General features: G+C 43.0%; 1 protein-coding gene across 1 annotated transcript in view; it reads right to left on the bottom strand.

The window, feature by feature from the left end:
• Nucleotides 1–18,694, bottom strand: part of LOC110537546 (protein phosphatase 1E) — a 64,209-nt gene that overhangs the window by 5,830 nt on the left and 39,685 nt on the right. The window contains exons 2-6 of the mRNA XM_036937505.1: nt 7,893–8,014; nt 5,182–5,381; nt 2,699–2,887; nt 2,355–2,498; nt 2,105–2,198 (exon numbers count right to left, since the gene is read on the bottom strand). Of these exons, the coding sequence (XP_036793400.1) occupies nt 2,105–2,198; nt 2,355–2,498; nt 2,699–2,887; nt 5,182–5,381; nt 7,893–8,014 (749 nt within the window). The remainder of the gene's footprint in view (nt 1–2,104; nt 2,199–2,354; nt 2,499–2,698; nt 2,888–5,181; nt 5,382–7,892; nt 8,015–18,694) is intronic.

Raw genomic sequence — 18,694 nt, forward strand, 5'->3', positions numbered from 1 at the left:
TCAGTACTCCAAACCGAGTTAAGAGCGCCTAAACGTGTTGTTCAGTACTCCAAACCGAGTTAAGAGCGCCTAAACGTGTTGTTCAGTACTCCAAACCGAGTTAAGAGCGCCTAAACGGAATGTTATAACCTTTTTATGCACTTTTTTCTCTTTGCGTATTCATGAACGTGTGGCAGAGGTGTGTCTACAGATACGCCTTATTCTGACCTTGACTTAATTCCTTCATAATTCCACCACCTTTATGCGAGAGGAAACCATGAATAAGGTTGAGTGAATCTGCAGTTTCCAAGTGGAAAAAGCATCCACTTAATTTTTTTATGATAGAAATAACATAATTCTCCATGCACTGTAATTTACAACTTGATACGCGCTATTGATAAGAGCTAGGTAAATGAGTAATCCGTTTGGAGAAGGGAATTGTAAATATAAATGACACTTGTTTTATTTCACCTGGAGACAAATGTGAAACCAGTCATATGGCAGCAAACTGAAGCATATCAACATTCCCACAGTAAAGTTTATGAAATACTGTGCCATTATGTCGAATTTTAATTGTACAGCCTTTTAATTTGCAGGGATAGGAACTCTTGAATGGCTTAATTATAGGCTATCCCGACCCACTCTGTTTCCTATTTCTATCAAGTTAAATATTAGTCACTATCAGTATCTACCGTCAGTAGGTCTAAAAACAACACATCCAACTGGTAATTTACTGTTAGTTCCCTTCAGTTGGTATAGCCTACATTATCATTCCATTTAATTACATTGTTTAATTTACCTTCCTCTGTAAACGCCGTCACGGCCATGTGGTTGTTGCTGAGGATCATTAGTAACAGTTGATTGAGTAATTTTAAACACCAGTTGGTGCTAAAACGGAGACGAATATGCATATATTTAGATGGATTTATTTTATTGATCCTTACTTATTTAACCCGTTCTCTTGATGTATTCTAGTCTGTCGACAAAATAAAAGGTACACCGTATTTAAAGAGATGGCTTCAGATAAATGTACCGAAAACCCTATTGAATGAAAACTCCACGAGAAAAGTTCCGCGGTTGAATTACATTTATTCAGCGCGCGCAAGGGAACCACACCTGCAAAGCCCGTTACGCACCTTCATAAAGTACGTTTGAAACTGCTGAGAAGTGCATAGGAAAGGCGTACGTAAGAAAAGCGTAATTTTCGGTACTTTGTGACTAATGTATTTATATATACGTATGAATATCAGTGTTGCAATATCTGTCTTCTCTCCTCTCCTTCATGCAGCAGGTATTAAACAGTTGTTATGTAGCAGCCATTTGCTGTCGAGGAAGCGCTTGTTTTGATATCAGATTAGTGGAGCTTTAGGATTAGGGAACAGCAGGTCACAGTAGGGCTTTCTCACTAGCCACCACTAAAATAACTATCAGGAAATAAGACTAGAAGCTAGCCTCAAGTTGCCTTGTGCATCAAGGTTGGGGGTCAATTAGAATTGAGGTCAGTTATTTCCATTTTTTTGGGGGAAATAAAATCGAATCACTTCCTGAGTAGACTTCAATTCAAATTGACCCCAACCCTATTGTGTATGTAAATGAGTACAGTTGGATTCTAAGGCAGTCTTTACAGTGGATTCCAATGTAAAGGCCATTTGTTTTCAAGAGAACAACAGTATTGTTGTGATTGTGATGATGTATTATTGGAGCTGTGAGATTATTCCATCTAATCCCATTAGGATTTTAAATACCTGCTGGGAAATCAGACTGGTCACCTAACCTAAAGTTACGTACACTTGTGTAGGCATAAAGTTACAGGAAACCCTCAACCCCCACCTCTGGGTTGCTATTTGTCTCCCACTCAGCACAGTGGCAGCTGATCCTTGGCTGTGGCACTCAATCACCAAGATAGTTTAGACTGATTATGGGCGTCCTGCTGAGTGGTGAGTTGCACACACACGCACTCTCTGCACGACACACACACACTCTCTGCACGACACACACACACTCTCTGCTCGACACACACACACTCTCTGCTCGACACACACACACTCTCTGCTCGACACACTCCGACCTCTTGTACTTCATACGGTAATTGTATAAATACAAGGCATAGAGTGATTGTTTGCACCTATGGCTCTGGATACGGACAGGCTGCCATTAACCCTCCACGTGCCGAACCAGATGACACAGCCTCCCAGAGCCTCAATACGCTGCTTCTCATCCTGCAGAGGGAGAAAGAAAGATAGTATTATGTACAATGATATGTGGTTGTATATGAGACAGACATCTCTGCTCAAGTGATGTTAACCACTGTGTGTGTGAAGTGAACAGTGATTAAGTGAGTGTGTTTTGTGTGTGTGTGTGTGCGTGCGTGTGACCTCTCTGTCAGGCTTGTGAGGTTTCATCAGTTCCACGGCCTGGCCTTTCTTGACCAACATGACCTGAGAGTCCCCTAGCCAGGCCACATACAGGGTCCGTCCCCTTAGAAAGGTCACCACCCCCGTGGTGCCGCAGCGCAGGTTCTGTAACACACAGACACACATAGACAGACACACACACATATACATACGGGTGGAAGCACACACACACATTTAGACATAAACATATATGAATGTCCGGTAACATGTCTACTGGGTCTTTCCATTTGATTTCAATCAGTTTTTGACCACACCCCATTTGATTTGAATGAAAATGTCCATAGTATACCAATTTGAGCCCTTACCTCCATCTTAGCTTTACGGATGAAGCGTTCATCGGTGACTCTGAAGGCGCGACACAGGGCCTCCCCCGGATCTTGGCTGAAGCACTCCTGGTGCACCATATTGACGTGGAGGTGGTTGGCGGCGTAGATGGCGGCGTCCACGCCCCCATGGCCATCGAACACGGCGAAGAAGGCCTGCTCCTCCTGGTCCTGAAAACACACACACAGGTCAAAGGTCAAAACAGTATGACAAGAGGATGAGCCTGCAATGTCTTAGAGCTTCAATACTTTCAGGAAGCACTCTTATTCCTGCACTTCATTGGAGTCATCACCTGTTCTAACATGATATTAATTCATCTATAGACTCTCATCAAGAGTATGAAACAATGCAAAGCATTCATCTGTCTCAATCATTTTTACAACAAGCTTCCATAAAGAAATTGAACTCATCATAGTAATGTTTTCTAAATGACATTTGCTTCTACAGCATAGTTCGTTGCGTGTCACTCTCGTGACGTTGTGTGTTTTTCATGAATGGCAAGCACACAACATCACAAGAGTGACACATGCAACGAACTATGCACGCAACGTACTATGCTGCTTTGCATTGCTTCATACTCTTGATGTGTAGTAGTGCCTCATCATGAATATGCAAATCGAAATATAACCTGCTTGCGTCTCCATCTATTTGTTTTAATTAACTGGGGAGGCGTACCTGCCACTAGCATGCCTAGCTAATAGAATGAGATAAACATGTGATCCAACTGAATAATTATCTCAGGATCCTTGCTGTTGTCCATGTCTGTCCCGGGGATGTCTCACTGGCCAGTTGGCTCAGAGTGGACGTAAGGGGAGGGGCCATAATCGTTGGGGATGACTGGAAAACTAATAAGGATAGGACTTCAATGACTGATTGACTCAGTGTGGCTCAGATAACATGCTATTATCTGGCTGGTGTGTCTCTGTCATATCAAATCACATTTGATTGGTCGCGTACACATATTTTGCAGTTATCGCAGGTGCAGCGAAATGTTTCTAGCTCCAGTTCTATCTGTCTGTTTGCCTCTCTCTGTGTGTGTGTGTGTGTGTGTGTTTATGTGTGTGTGTGTGTGTGTGTGTGTGTGTGTGTTTATGTGTGTGTGTGAGGGTGTGTTGTTCAGCTTCATTGAAATCATTTCCTTCATGCCCGAGGGAGCACGTTAGAGTGCTGTAGCCAATAATGCTATTAGAAGCATTTCATTCACCAGCGGCTACCTACTGTGCTATCATTTACTGTTCTTATTGGGGTTGTAATGGGAATAACTCATATAGGGGAGTTTTATTGATCTCCCCCCATAGTGAAGTGAGTCGATAGCTTCCCAGCTGGGTTAGCCTACTCAGTGGGGGGGGTCTCTTCATTAGCTGATATACACAGAATAATAAAATGTTATTTTTAGCCAGTCGACAGCGATTTTGAAGAGTGCCTCTACAGGGTTGGGGTCAATTCCATTTCAATTCAGGCAATTCAGGATGTAAACTGAAACTCCTCAATTTAGAATTGGAATTTCAGTTTACTTCCTGAATTGATGGTGATACTGTGTTTTACTGTTCTTGCATCAAGTGTTAGGCCAAATGTTGCTAAGAAACATTCAAACAATGACAGACATCCTGGAGTCTTTGATAGGAGGATATATTTTGAGTGTGGCCAAGAACAAGGTATTGATTTTGTGGTCATCAGGATGCCATCCGCCATGTGTCTTGGGGTTTCTAGAGAGCCCTTTCAGAGTAAGCACTTTAAAAGCCACTATAGGGTTGAGCAGTATCCATATTTCATACCGTTTCTGTACCACACTGGGATATATGGTATTACCGAATGTAAAACACCAGGGGGGCGCCGAATGTAAAACACCAGGGGCGCTATTTCTTTAAAAAAGTGAACTTATAAGCAGTGGTGTAGCACGCACCCCCCGCAGCCCACATTTCTTCTATCTATATATATTATTTGTAATGATATTGAAAATCATAGCGTCGTTATGTCTAAATAACCCGGTATAAGGTATATCACCCAAGCCTAGCCCACTAGGGAGAAGCCATAGGGCAGGGCTACAGTAGTGTTCGAGCCCTCTTTTCCCACCCTTTCCTCTTATGCTTTACCAGAAATGGCAATCAATTGTAATTGAATGTAAAGAGTCCATATCCCTTTAATGGTTTTGGTAAGAACTGGAGGGTAATCTGATCCTAGATCTGTGGTTGAAGGCTGCTCTCTTCATCAACCTAGCGACATGCTGGAGTCACCCGTACCTGTATGTTGAACTGATCCTAGACCTGTGGTTAAGGATTACTCTGTTCATGCTTACCTGTATGTTGAACTGATCCTAGACCTGTGGTTAAGGATTACTCTGTTCATGCTTACCTGTATGTTGAACTGATCCTAGACCTGTGGTTAAGGATTACTCTGTTCATGCTTACCTGTATGTTGAACTGATCCTAGACCTGTGGTTAAGGATTACTCTGTTCATGCTTACCTGTATGTTGAAGAGGGTGTTGAAGTCGGGAATGACGATGTGTTTGTCCTCCATCTTGCGGCGCATGTTTTTGATGGCGTGGATGGAGGTCTCGTAGTAGGGCTGAGGGCGGCGGCGGTAAGGGAAGTCTTTCAGCCACAGGCAGCATGTTTCACACAACTTATTGAAGATGAGCCTGGCAAAGGCCACCGACTCAATCTCTAAAAGAGAACACACACACGCACACGCACGCAACCGCACATGCACGCACATAAATGGCATGTGATTAGACCTCAAGCTAGCACACATATACATTATACACGCATGTATCCATGCATAAGTGCACATGTGAAAAGAATGCACATCATTTACAGCTTCCAGATGTATATTCACGTTTGTTCACATTAAAATACACACATGTAGACTCACATGAAACCATACACACGTAATCACACATACGCATGCACACACACACACATTTGTTTGCAATCAGTCCCAATTAACCTGGTAGTCAGGGACACCTGTATTCCATACTAGAGCTCTGTCACACTTGAACCCAAAGGCACTCATGTAAGTCAACAACAGGGTTTATTGGATTACTGTCAACGTTTCTGATGATACATTTTTGGTTGCAATAAATATGTTTGCATTGATATTGACATTTTGCATTGATATTGCATTGCATATTGCATATTTATTGACATTGAATTGTTTAAATGCAACTGTATAATCTCTCCTGTCATAAGTGACATAAACATGTTTTGGTTTGTTATCATAGTCTGTGTACCTACAGTACTCCCATTAGAACAGAACGCATCAATCATTTGAACTTCAATTTGGATGTTTGTTATTTCTGTATGTTTCAAAAATGTGTTCATAGGTGAATAGAAATGGCTTTGGGGTTTTAAACAGCATTGGTGTGAGCTCACTGACGGAATTTCGAGGAAGTTAACTAATTTAGGGCTCGATTCAATCCGTATCGAAATTTAAAGGTCATTTCCAAATGAGCCGACATATGCAGCGTTTACCGTGAATGGAGTGTCCGTTAATGTGGGAACATTGCCTTTAAACTTATATCGTGCTGTAGCGCAGCTCTTCAGGACTACGGATTGAATCAAGCCCTTAGCCTTTTTCTTCTCTGTCACAGCGGGTCAAGCAACAGAGAGGGACTCAGGAGACAATGTTAAAGTGTTTGTTTTTATTTTGATGAACCTGAAATATAGATACATCTCTCTAAGTACTCTGTTTCCTAGTTACCTTGGTTGTTGTGAGGGGGGATTAACTGGGTGACTGACATTCGTAAGAAAACTTGTGGGCTTACTGTTTGTTGCAAAGGGCTCACCAATTGTTAATTCGTAATATACAGAATAGTAGCGGTTGTAACTCGTCTTAAGAAGCTCTGATGCTTACTATAGAGTCCTATGTTTTACTATAGATACCTATAATCCTATAAATACTGTGAGATACCATTTTTATGTCTCTGCATTCTCCTCTCAAAAACAGGGAAATTAGACCTAACTATTACAAAGCTTGGTGGTTAGCACTTGGTCCTCTATGCATTTTTTACAAGTTCGTTTGAAACGATAACATTTAGATTATAGTTGTTTTAAATGCATTTTTACTTTACTATTTTCTCTGATGTACGCATTTCATTCGTCCGCCGTCGGCACACAGATGATAGGCTGCGCGCAACCTCTCAAGTCAACACAGTGGCCAGATGGGACAGAATGAGGAAGTTGATAGTCTCTAGGAGTTCATTTGACTCGGCGCAAGTAGAAAAACAACCAAAATCTCAAAATCTCGCAGTATCTTTTAAAGACTCCATAGCTTCTGTAATGAATATCTGGACGAGGTCATTTTGAATGAATTCTCTGCTCCACCTAGTGGAACTAAGGACTTGGTCTTTCCACTCTCCAATCCTCCTCACTCTCCTTTCTTCCCCTTCTCTCTATTCCTCTCCATTCCTCTCCTCCTCCTCCTCTCCCTAACTCCCCAGGCTCTGTAGTTAAATTTAACCTCCCATTCCATCTCAGAGCCCTGTCAGTGAGCAGTGGGAGCTCTGTGTGTGTGGGTGTGTGGGTGTGTTCGTGTGTCTCCTCTGCCCTGGGCCTAGATGGCCAGGCTGTCTGCTATCCTCTGTTCTTACCCACTCTTACCGCCCACCTGACATTCACCAACCCACCCTCCGTCCCAAGACAGCAACCCCGTCACGCAAATCACCAGAGCCAAAATTATCTTTCCCCTGCGTTCTCTTTTTGCCTCACTCTCTCCTCCTCCCTCTCTCTCTCTGATAAGAACACAGAGATCTTAGAGGACTGTCGCAGGGTTATTCATTGCTGTTCCCTTCTATTCTAAAAGACCTCTGCTCTCGCTCGCTCCACGGAGTGCTTTGTTTTGTAACTAACAAAGTAAAGGGAATTCTAAGTGACAGCGGTTGACATCAAGCTGTGGTATAAAACAAGTGAGCCAGGAAGCGCAACTGTTTTAATGCTAATTATTCGCTAAGAGATTGTAGCAGCTGTGCCACAAATACAATGTGTTTGTGTTAAAGTTGGTGATTTTCTCATTTGTCCACGGTGTTGAATAAAACAACACCTGAAATTATTAAGGCTTTAAGCCAATATATTGAATAAGAAATACCTCTGTCCTTTCAGTAGCCTAGCTAGGTCAGTACATGACCTGATTTTGCATGTTGACAGGGGACAGGGGACTCAGGCTGACAGGGGACTCACGGGGGAAAGGGTCTACTCCATCCTCGACGGTCTTCTGGATGTGGAAGATGGAGAGGTCACTCTGCAGAACACTGTCCGCCGTAGCCCGCGCCAGGGCAGCCGCCAGGGAGAAGGGGCAGTTACTGTAGTAGAGAGGGAGAAAAAAGAAAATGAGAGGGGTTAAAACATCCATTCAACACCAGGGAGGGAGTAAGATAAAAGCCTAGGAGGAATAGATGGAAGGAGGTATAGGACGATTATACTGTAGCAACCAGATCTAACAATCATATAGCGTAGAGATTGAGAGAGAATGATGGAGAGAGAGTGTGTGCTAGGTTGTAGCTGTAACATCCCCATCAACCTTACTTATCATACTCCAAAGAGACCAGCCTATAGATTTACAGTCCTCAATGACCAGCTCTCATTTCAACCATTAGGCCTACCATCAATTCATTCCACTGAAGTAATTCCCTCAATCGAGCAGCTTTAACCAATCCCAGAGTAGAAGTCTGTCTGTCTGTCCTTTGGCATGAGACAGGCCTGTTAATTTTCTACGTTCCAATCGCTCCTGGTTTGTAATTTTTTTACCCCCTTTTTCTCCCCAATTTCGTGATTACGATCTTGTCTCATTGCTGCAACTCCCCAACGGAATGAGTGACACGACCAACCTTTGGGATCCAATGGAGGAGTTTCCTTACACTGGCGGGGGATCCTGAGCATTGTTCTGCCACCACTCTATTTAGGATCTTTTAGTTGCGTATTCACCTATGATGCCCTGCCCACTTGACCTACTTCCTGATCGAACACAGTTGTTTTCCTCCTTACATTTTAGGTTCTCGGCACCGGATAGCTAGCTATCTAGCATCTAGTTAGAGATGGCGCCGCTAGATCAATTGGCATGCAAGTTCTGAGGAACGCTGCCGGAAGTAGGAAAACATTCACAGTAAATGGACACGCCCCTGTTCCCAGGCACCGTAATGTGAATAATAATGGAAATAGTAATGGCGTCTTTTTGCAGGCACTAACTCTGCCATGGTACTATGGTGTTGAAAGACCAGCATTCTAACGTAGGTGTTCCTCTTGTCCAGGTGGGATAGGGCAGTGTGGAGTGCAATAGAGATTGCGTCATCTGTGGATCTGTTGGAGGCGGTATGCGAATTAGAGTGGGTCCAGAGTGTGTGGGATGATGGTGTTGATGTGAGCCATGACCAGCCTTTTAAAGCATTTCATGGCTTCAGATGTGAGTGCTACGAGGCGATGGTCATTTAGACAGGTTACCTTGGCGTTCTTGAGCACACCTGGGCACACGGACTATGGTGGTCTGCTTGAAACATGTAGGTCAGGGAGAAGTTGAAAATGTCAGTGAAGACACTTGCCAACTGGTCAGCACATGCTTTGAGTACGCGTCCTGGTAATTTGTCTCCTTGTGAATGTTAATCTGTTTAAAGGTCTTACTCACATTGGCTACGGAGAGCAAGATCACATAGTCATCCGGAACTCCTGGTGCTCTCATACATGGTTCAGTGTTGCTTGCCTCGAAGCGAGCAAATAAGGAATTTAGCCCAACTGGAAATCTCACGTCACTGGGCAGCTCGTGGCTGGGTTTCTCTTTATAATCTGTGATAGTTTGCGAACCCTGCCACATCCGACAAGCTTCAGAGCCGGCGTAGTAGGATTCGATCTTAGTTCTGTATTGATGTTTTGACTGTTTGATGGCTCGTCAGAGGTCGTAGCAGGATTTCTTCTAAGCGTCCGGATTAGTGTCCCGCTTCCGCGGCCTCTATCTTTTAGCTCAGTGTGAATTTTATTTTGCCTGTAATCCATCGCTTCTTGTTGGGTTATGTACGTGCCGTCACTGCAGGGACATCGTTGTTGATGCATTTATTAATGAAGCGGTTGACTGATGTGGTAAACTCCTCAATGTTATCGGATTAATACCGGAACATATTCCAGTCTGTGCTAGCGGAACAGACCAGAACAGTCCGCTGGTACTTCCTGTTTGAGTTTTTGCTTGTAAGTAGGAATCAGGAGAATAGAGTTATGGACAGATTTGCCAAATGGAGGGCGAGGGAGAGCTTTGAATGCATTTTTGTGTGTGTAAAAGTTCCGCCTCTGTATGTGCATTTTCTTGTTTGCTTATGGCCCTATGCAGCTCGTTGAGTGCGGTTTTAGTGCCAGCATCGGTTTGTAGTGATAAATAGACAGCTACGAAAAATATAGATGAAAACTCTCTTGGTAAATAGTATGGTCTGCAGTTTATCATGAGGTATTCTAACTCAGGTGAGCAAAACCTTGAGACTTCCTTAACATTAGAGATGTCATTAACAAAGAGACACACACCTACCCCCTTAACCTTACCCGAGGCTGCTGTTTGGTCCTGACAATGCATAGAAAAACCAGTGATGTATAGTATCCATTTCATTGTTCAACCACAACTCAGAGAAACATAGGATATTACAGTTCTTCAGGTCCTGTTGATAGTCTCAAACAGAGCTCATCCAGTTTGTTCTCGGGTGATTGCACATTCAGGTAACCGGCTCGTATGTCTCACTTGCGCCGTCTTTTCCTCTTTATAGTCCTGGGGATTAGGGCCTGGTTCGAAATGAGCAGTACATCCACAGCTGCTGACTCGTTGATGTAGAAATCTTCATCCAAATCAAGGTTAGTGATCGCTGTTCTGAAGTCCAGAGGCTGTTTTCGGTCATAGAAATTGATAGTGGAAATATTATGTACAAACATTTTAAGATATCAGCGTAAAAAAAACACACAAAATAGCAGAATTGGTCAGGAGCCCGTAAGACAGCAGCCATCATATTAACTGTCTGACATTATTTTACAGAACAAGATGTATTAGATCTCCTTAGCCTGTGTTAACCTCAGAATGTATTTTCGGCATTTATCCCAAAACCGTATTCTTTCCCAATAGGAATGGCTGAACAAACTAGAGGTAACTAATTTCCATTTTTTAGGATTACAAGCTGGCGAGCTCTATAGGCACTCTACCGAGCACTGGGCGCTGTCATATTACGAAATCTAGTGCTCGCACATGAGCCTGGCCGAGCTTTTGTGTTGTTGTTCAAACTCTATCAACTGTAGCTGCCATGGGAGATACAGTTCCGTACAGTAGCCCTTTCTTGGCGCGCTAACAAGGGTGAAGCACCTGGATTTATTCAAAGGCAATGCCAAACTATTTCAGTGAAATCTTGTATTGCAATCCAAATATTAATGAGGCCCTTGAACTAGCCCCATTGTGATTTCTATACTGCAGAAGTCACATTGGGGCTAGTCCCCAGAGCAACTTGGCTCAGAGACCCAGTGGAAAAATCCTGTTTTTAAGTGTCGTTATACTATCACTGCTAAAAGTACAATGATTTTTAAGGACAGTATATAACCATGCAATCATGAAATCCTTACTGGACTGATGAGAAAACAGCAAAAGACAAAGAACACATCCATTTAGAAGCTCCTTAAGCAAACTAGACTGAGAGATATGTCCTCTTTATGTTGTTCCAATAGAAAAGAAAAACGACAAGTCAGATGAGAAGAGACAAATACTCTCCCTCTCCAGAGATGTGCCAGTATAGATCTGTTTGTCTAAACTCAATCCATGTCCCTGTTGGAGGGGAAATTCATTGAGTGATTCTGCGTCTGTCAGTAGCTACTATTGAGCTATCAGACCTCCCCGCGGAACTGTGGTTATGGTGACCAGTTCATTTTTAAATTGTCCTTCAAAACCAGGCAATGGCCGCAATTAGAGGAAAGTCATGAGTGAACCATTCAAATGTCTACATCTGGCTACTCTCTAGGTTATGTACTCTGCATCAATGTGCTCCCTTCAAATAGGTCTAGGCCTAGATTCAGTATTTAGCAAGATTTACATTTAAAGGTCATTTTCAGACTGTGACAACATATGCATCATTTACTGTGAATGTGGTCTCCGCAAACATTGCCTTTAAAACGTGCATAGCATTTAACATTGCCTTTAAAACGCGATAGGAATGAATCTGGCCCCTAGCCCTGATTCCTACTTACCCTAAGCTGAAACATTCCAGTGCACTGATGCCAATACATTGCCTTTAAAACGTGCATAGAGGTTAACATTTCCTTTAAAACAGGATCGGATTGAATCTGACCCCTAGCCCTGATTCCTACTCATCCTAAGCTTAAACATTCCAGTGCACTGATGCCAATACTTGCCCCGCCTGCAAATAGAACTACTCAGCGCTGACAAGGTGTAGCGGAACTATGTGTTCAGGTGCACCCTGGGAGCCTCAGGCAGCTTGGAGGGGGAAGAGAGGGTTTGGGTCACATGATCTTGGTCCAGGTGCTGCCTTCATCTGGGCAGGTTATACGCCATTGTGGCACTGAGCTCCTGTACCCATGGTAACCTGAGGCACCCAGTGTGTTGACAGCTGATGATGGGGTCCCCATTACATCTGCACTGCCTGGCAGTGACAGCAGGTGCAGGGGTTCATTGGGCAGGCGGCATGCCCACAGTCTACCTCAGAAGGCTACAGGTATTGTGTGTGTGTGTTTGTGCATGTGTGCGTATGCAGCAGGGGGTGACCTTACACAGCCACTATAGCCCCAGAGACAACACAGGGGGTGAGGATGAAGGGATAGAGGAGGAGAGAAAGGAGGGAGGGATAAGCCCTTCCCTTGTCTAAGGAAGTGGAGAAGCAAGCAGCTCAACAGGCAGCGAGCGAGGGGAAAGTGGAACATTCTCAAACAAGGACAGTCCACAATGACAGGCTGCTGCTCTACATTAAGGTAATCCGGGTCACCTCTATAGTGGGTACCATAAGTATTCACCCCTCTTGGATTTTTCACATTTTGTTGTGTTGCAAAGTGGGATGGAAATGTATTTAATTGTGAATTTGTTCTGTCACTGATCTACAAAAAATACTCCATAATGTCAAAGTGAATGTATGAATTAATAAAAGATAAATAACTAAAATGTCTTGGTTATTAAAGTATTCACCTCCTTTGTTATGGCAACCTAAATAAGTTAAGGAGTAAAAATGTGCCTAACAAATCACATAAGTTGGTTGCATGGACTTACTCTGTGTGCAATGATAGCGGTAAACATGATTTTTGAATGACTACCCCAACTCTGCACACCATACAGTATATACAGTTATCTGTAAGATCCCTCAGTCGAGTAGTGAATTTCAAGCACAGATTTTACTACAAAGAGCAGGGAGCTTTACAATGCCTTGCAAAGAAGGGCACCGATTGGTGCTTAATTTAAATTTTTCCATTTTTTAAAGCAGACACTGAATATACCTTTAAGCACGGTGACACTATTAATTAAGCTTTGGATGGTGAGTAACAACAGAGATACAGGCGTCCTTCCTAACTGAGTTGCCCGAGAACAAGGAAACCGCTCAAGGATTTCACCATGAGGCCAATGGTGATTTTAAAACAGTTAATGAGTTTAATGGCTGTGATAGGAGAAAACGGAGGTTGGCTCAACAACATTGTAGTTACTACACAAAACTATCCTAAATGATAGCGTGAAAAGAAGAAAGCCTGTACAGAATAAACATATTCCAAAATATCCACCCTGCACCTACAAGTAATACTGAAAAAATGTCCTGAATACAAAGCATTATGTTTGGGGCAAATCCAACCTACACATCCCCAAGTACCACTTTCCATATTTTCAAGCATGGTGATGGCTGCCTCATGTTATAGGTATGCTTGCCATCAGCAAGGAGTCGGACTGCAGAGTTTTTTGGGATAAAAATAAACAGGAAAGTTAAACACATGCAAATTGTAGTGGAAACCCTGATTTAGTCTGCTTTCCACCAGACACTGAGAGACAAATTCACCTTTGAACAGGACAATAACCTAAAAACCCAAGGGCAAATCTACACTGCTTTACCAAGAAAACAGTGAATGTTCTTGACTGGCCTAGTTACAGTTTTGATTAAATCCACTTGAAAATCTATGGCAAGACTTGAAAATGGCTGTCTAGCAATGATCAACAACCAACTTGATAGCGCTTGAATTTTTTAAAAAGAATAATGGGTAAATATTGCACAATCCAGGTGTGCAAATTTCTTAGAGAGACTTACCCAAAAAGATTCACAGCTCCAATCGCTGCCAAAGGTGTTTCTAACATGTATTGACTCAGGGGAGTGAATTCTTATTTAATCAAGGTATATTAGTGTTTTTCATTAATTTTTCATTAATTAAAATAAAATGCTAGAATTGTTCATACACTTTGAAATTACAGTGTATTTTGTGTAGATTGTTGACGAAAGGAAATTAAATACAATTCAATCCATTTTAATCCCACTTTGTAACACAATACAATTTGAAGATATCTAAGTGGGTGAATACTCATGATAGGCACCTAGGTATATTGAGGTAACCAAGGTAACTCGGCCTAGTTACTCTATAAGAAGAACACTCAAATTAACATGAGAAGATAAATTATCTCAGATAACAGGCTAAATTGCCAACCACGGTCACCATTCCATCTTATTGCGGGTAGCCAGCGATAACCAGTCTAGTTACAATACCTGTTTAATGTATTTGGTAAATTGTAACAATCATCATCAGGGAAGTTGATGATACAAGTAATCTTATCTTTCGGCAGAGAATAGAAAGTTAAACATTTTGCAGCATTCCTCTGAAATGTAGGTTATTTTGAAAGTGCAGCTACAGTAAATACATTTGATAGCAAGGTCACAGGTTATTTTGAAAGTGCAGCTACAGTAAATACATTTGATAGCAGGGTCACAGGTTATTTTGAAAGTGCAGCTACAGTAAATACATTTGATAGCAAGGTCACAGGTTATTTTGAAAGTACAGCTACAGTAAATACATTTGATAGCAGGGTCACAGGTTATTTTGAAAGTGCAGCTACAGTAAATACATTTGATAGCAAGGTCACAGGTTATTTTGAAAGTGCAGCTACAGTAAATACATTTGATAGCAAGGTCACAGGTTATTTTGAAAGTGCAGCTACAGTAAATACATTTGATAGCAGGGTCACAGGTTATTTTGAAAGTACAGCTACAGTAAATACATTTGATAGCAGGGTCACAGGTTATTTTGAAAGTGCAGCTACAGTAAATACATTTGATAGCAAGGTCACAGGTTATTTTGAAAGTGCAGCTACAGTAAATACATTTGATAGCAAGGTCACAGGTTATTTTGAAAGTGCAGCTACAGTAAATACATTTGATAGCAAGGTCACAGGTTATTTTGAAAGTGCAGCTACAGTAAATACATTTGATAGCAAGGTCACAGGTTATTTTGAAAGTGCAGCTACAGTAAATACATTTGATAGCAAGGTCACAGGTTATTTTGAAAGTGCAGCTACAGTAAATACATTTGATAGCAAGGTCACAGGTTATTTTGAACTGCATACGAATCTAAGTCAGATAGAGACGTTCAAAATGAGTTAAAGTTGATCTCAAGCCTAAAATGTGATTATTTGGACTCCAGATACTACAGCCAATTAAATTAACTCAGGCACAGATTGTTTGACTGAATTCTGGTTGTATTGTAAATAAAGATTTGTCCTCGTTGCAGATGTCTTGTGTAATAGACTCTCATGGTCTGAGCGAAGTAGCCTAGTTTGGTGGAAAGCAGATGGCACAGCCTATTAAGAAGAGTTTACTCAGTACAACGCTACTATCAGTGCTTACGTAACTCCTGTGTTACTAGAGAGCAGTAAGCAGGATATTCTCTGGGGTTTAAAGTTGGTGGTGTGTAGAGAGCTGGACAAGAGAACTTTTCTGACAGACACGCTCACTGCAATGAACTGTACGTCGCTCTGGATAAAAGCATCTGCTAGATGACTCAAATGTAAATGTAGCATTTTATTCAGCAACTATCTAACTCCTAAACTACCCTCTTTCCAGTTGGACCCACTTGCTTATAAAAAGTACTATTCTATTTGAATGTTATGCCCCTATTAACCGACTCCATTTCAACAGTTCATAGGTTGTTAATGAGGGTACACTATACACAATAAGTAACAGTGCCTACTGCAGTTCTCTTCATGCTCAATTTCTAATCTGACTAAAATGCAATCACGGGGCAGACTGAAATGTACCTGGACCATTGGGTCTCTACTAATTGATAACTTCTTTATTGAATCAGTAGAGAGGAGGGGATTTGGAGAGGACAGGGAGTGAGTGTGTAAATGCCCTGAGGGTGTGTGCGTGGGTGGGTATGAGGGTATTGTATGTGCATGTGTGTAGGAAGATAATATGGGGTTGTGGGGTGGGTCTGTGGTTAGTGGTGTGCGTGGGCATGCATGTGTGTGTGTTTTTATTCATGTGAAAAAAATATGTGACAAAGGTAAGGCATGGTCTCCTTATATGGGATTGAGAGAGAGAGAGAGAGGGAGAGAGAGAGAGAGATGCTAACAGTCTCATCGGTCTCCAGCTGCCATGCCAATGGCTGGGCTGCACTCTGTGCTGTTCCTCCTCCACATTTCCATTCATAGAAATTCTCTCTCTTCCGCTCTTTTTCTCTCTGTCCTCTTTTCACGCTCACTAGCTCACATACTCCGTCACTGCTTGCCCAAGATGGGTGGGTGCCGAGGTGTGGGGCCCTCATTGGCTGAGGGACTCCAGCACATCCGTCGGTAGCCAATAAGGTCCCTTATCTACTTGTGCGACACAGTGAAGTCAGATCAGTGTGAGGAATTGGGATTAGGAGGAGAGAAAAGCTTTTTTCACACAGCTATCTTTGAGAATTCTATTTCACAAACCTAACAACGCACATTGCTTTTATAGTGACAACAACAGATACAACGCATTCGAGCTTCACAGCTTGCAGTATTTTTCATCTATTGGCTGACTCCTTTACTGGGTTATTTCTATATATACAGTATATTCCATATACACTGAGTGTACAAAACATTTCCATTAAATAGACTGACAAGGTGAAAGCTATGATCCATTATTGATGTCACTTGTTAAATCTACTTCAATCAGTGTAGATGAAGGGGATGAGACAGGTTTTTAAAAAAATGATTTTTAAGCCTTGAGACAATTTAACCTTTATTTTATCAGGGAGTCAAACTTAGACCAAGGTCTCTTTTACAGATGAGCCCCGGATTACAGACATTACAGAAAATACACACACACATGTATTGTGTATTTTCTCTTCCCCTCCCCCTGCCAGCTAGCCTATAGCGAGCAGTTTTTCACCCTTTCGTTATCATCATGGGTGATGTTAGCGTTTGCATGGTGTATGCCTATATTGACATGCATAGTGTAGCAGTGAGGCTGGGAGAGACAGCATAGCGCTGAGGGCTTTACTGCAGCTTACTGCAGCTGCTGTCTGTGGAAGTGAGAGATCTGGGTCAGGAAGCCTCGCTTTGACGTCACACTGAGAGAGAGGAGGCTAAGCCCGGTTTCACTACTGCATAGAGGAAGAGACAGAACAAGAGAGACAGGAAGCGGGAGAGACAGTGGGAGAGAGATAAAGAGAGAGAGCATACCCACGGATTGATAAACGAGTAGTTCTCTCTGCAGCGTATTTCTCAAACTAATGGAGAAGACTGCTGGCAGCTCCATTGTTTAGGGTTTTAGCCTCCCAGAGACTAAAATGAACATCACATAACTAGGATCCCAGTGAACCCTGTAGCAGGTTACGTTGTCAAGGTTAATGCTATGAGGATCTCTTGAAGTCATAGGCATAGCTGCATGTCAGAGAGTTGAGTGTGTATTGAAAAGAGGGCAGCTGTGCGATTGGGTATGTGTCAGTTGCATTGGTGCTGATTTTGAGGCATCGTGTATCAGTGCAGAGTGATCCCAACAACAGCGTCACAGGCAACTGTGTGTGAGAAGGCAGTGCCTGAGCTCAGACCCATCCCTGCAACTGTGTGTAAGAAGGCAGTGCCTGAGCTCAGACCCATCCCTTCAACTGTGTGTGAGAAGGCAGTGCCTGAGCTCAGACCCATCCCTGCAACAGTGTGTGAGAAAGCAGTGCCTGAGCCCAGACCCATCCCTGCAACAGTGTGTTAGAAGGCAGTGCCTGAGCCCAGACCCATCCCTGCAACAGTGTGTGAGAAGGCAGTGCCTGAGCTCAGACTTATCCCTGCAACTGTGTGTGAGAAGGCAGTGCCTGAGCTCAGACCCATCCCTGCAACTGTGTGTGAGAAGGCAGTGCCTGAGCTCAGACCCATCCCTGCAACTGTGTGTGAGAAGGCAGTGCCTGAGCTCAGACCCATCCCTGCAACAGTATGTGAGAAGGCAGTGCCTGAGCTCAGACCCATCCCTGCAACTGTGTGTGAGAAGGCAGTGCCTGAGCTCAGACCCATCCCTACAACAGTGTGTGAGAAGGCAGTGCATGAGCTCAGACCCATCCCTGCAACAGTGCGTCACAACCGTCTCTCAGGGGGCTCCTGTTCCTACATTAACTTTCAACTGTCCTTGACAGAGACTTGGTAAGATCTCTACACACCCACACACTGCAGCCTGAAAGTTTGTCCTTACATAGAGTGTTCCTTCTATGACATACCTGTATAGAGAGCTTCATCCAAACCTTGACTCATCTTATGACAATACAAATTCCCATACATACAGAACTTGTAGGGATAAATGTACTGGGCTGTCTTGACTTAGGGCTGTCCTCCTCCCCTCTTGCTTGCCAGAACTGTGAATGACACAGTCGTGTCCACTGGACGTCACTGGTGCGTGGCTGTGATGCTGTTCACAGTGCAGACCACAGCTAACGTCACAACGCCCACCTCTCCTTCACATACACACTCTCTCCATCACTCACTCTCTCTTCATCCCTCTCTGGCGTCAGCGCGTTCTCTCTCTCCTTATCCCTCTCTTGCGTCAGTG

This window comes from Oncorhynchus mykiss, chromosome 12, assembly GCF_013265735.2.
Source record: "Oncorhynchus mykiss isolate Arlee chromosome 12, USDA_OmykA_1.1, whole genome shotgun sequence".
In the NCBI taxonomy this organism is placed as follows: Eukaryota; Metazoa; Chordata; class Actinopteri; order Salmoniformes; family Salmonidae; genus Oncorhynchus; species Oncorhynchus mykiss.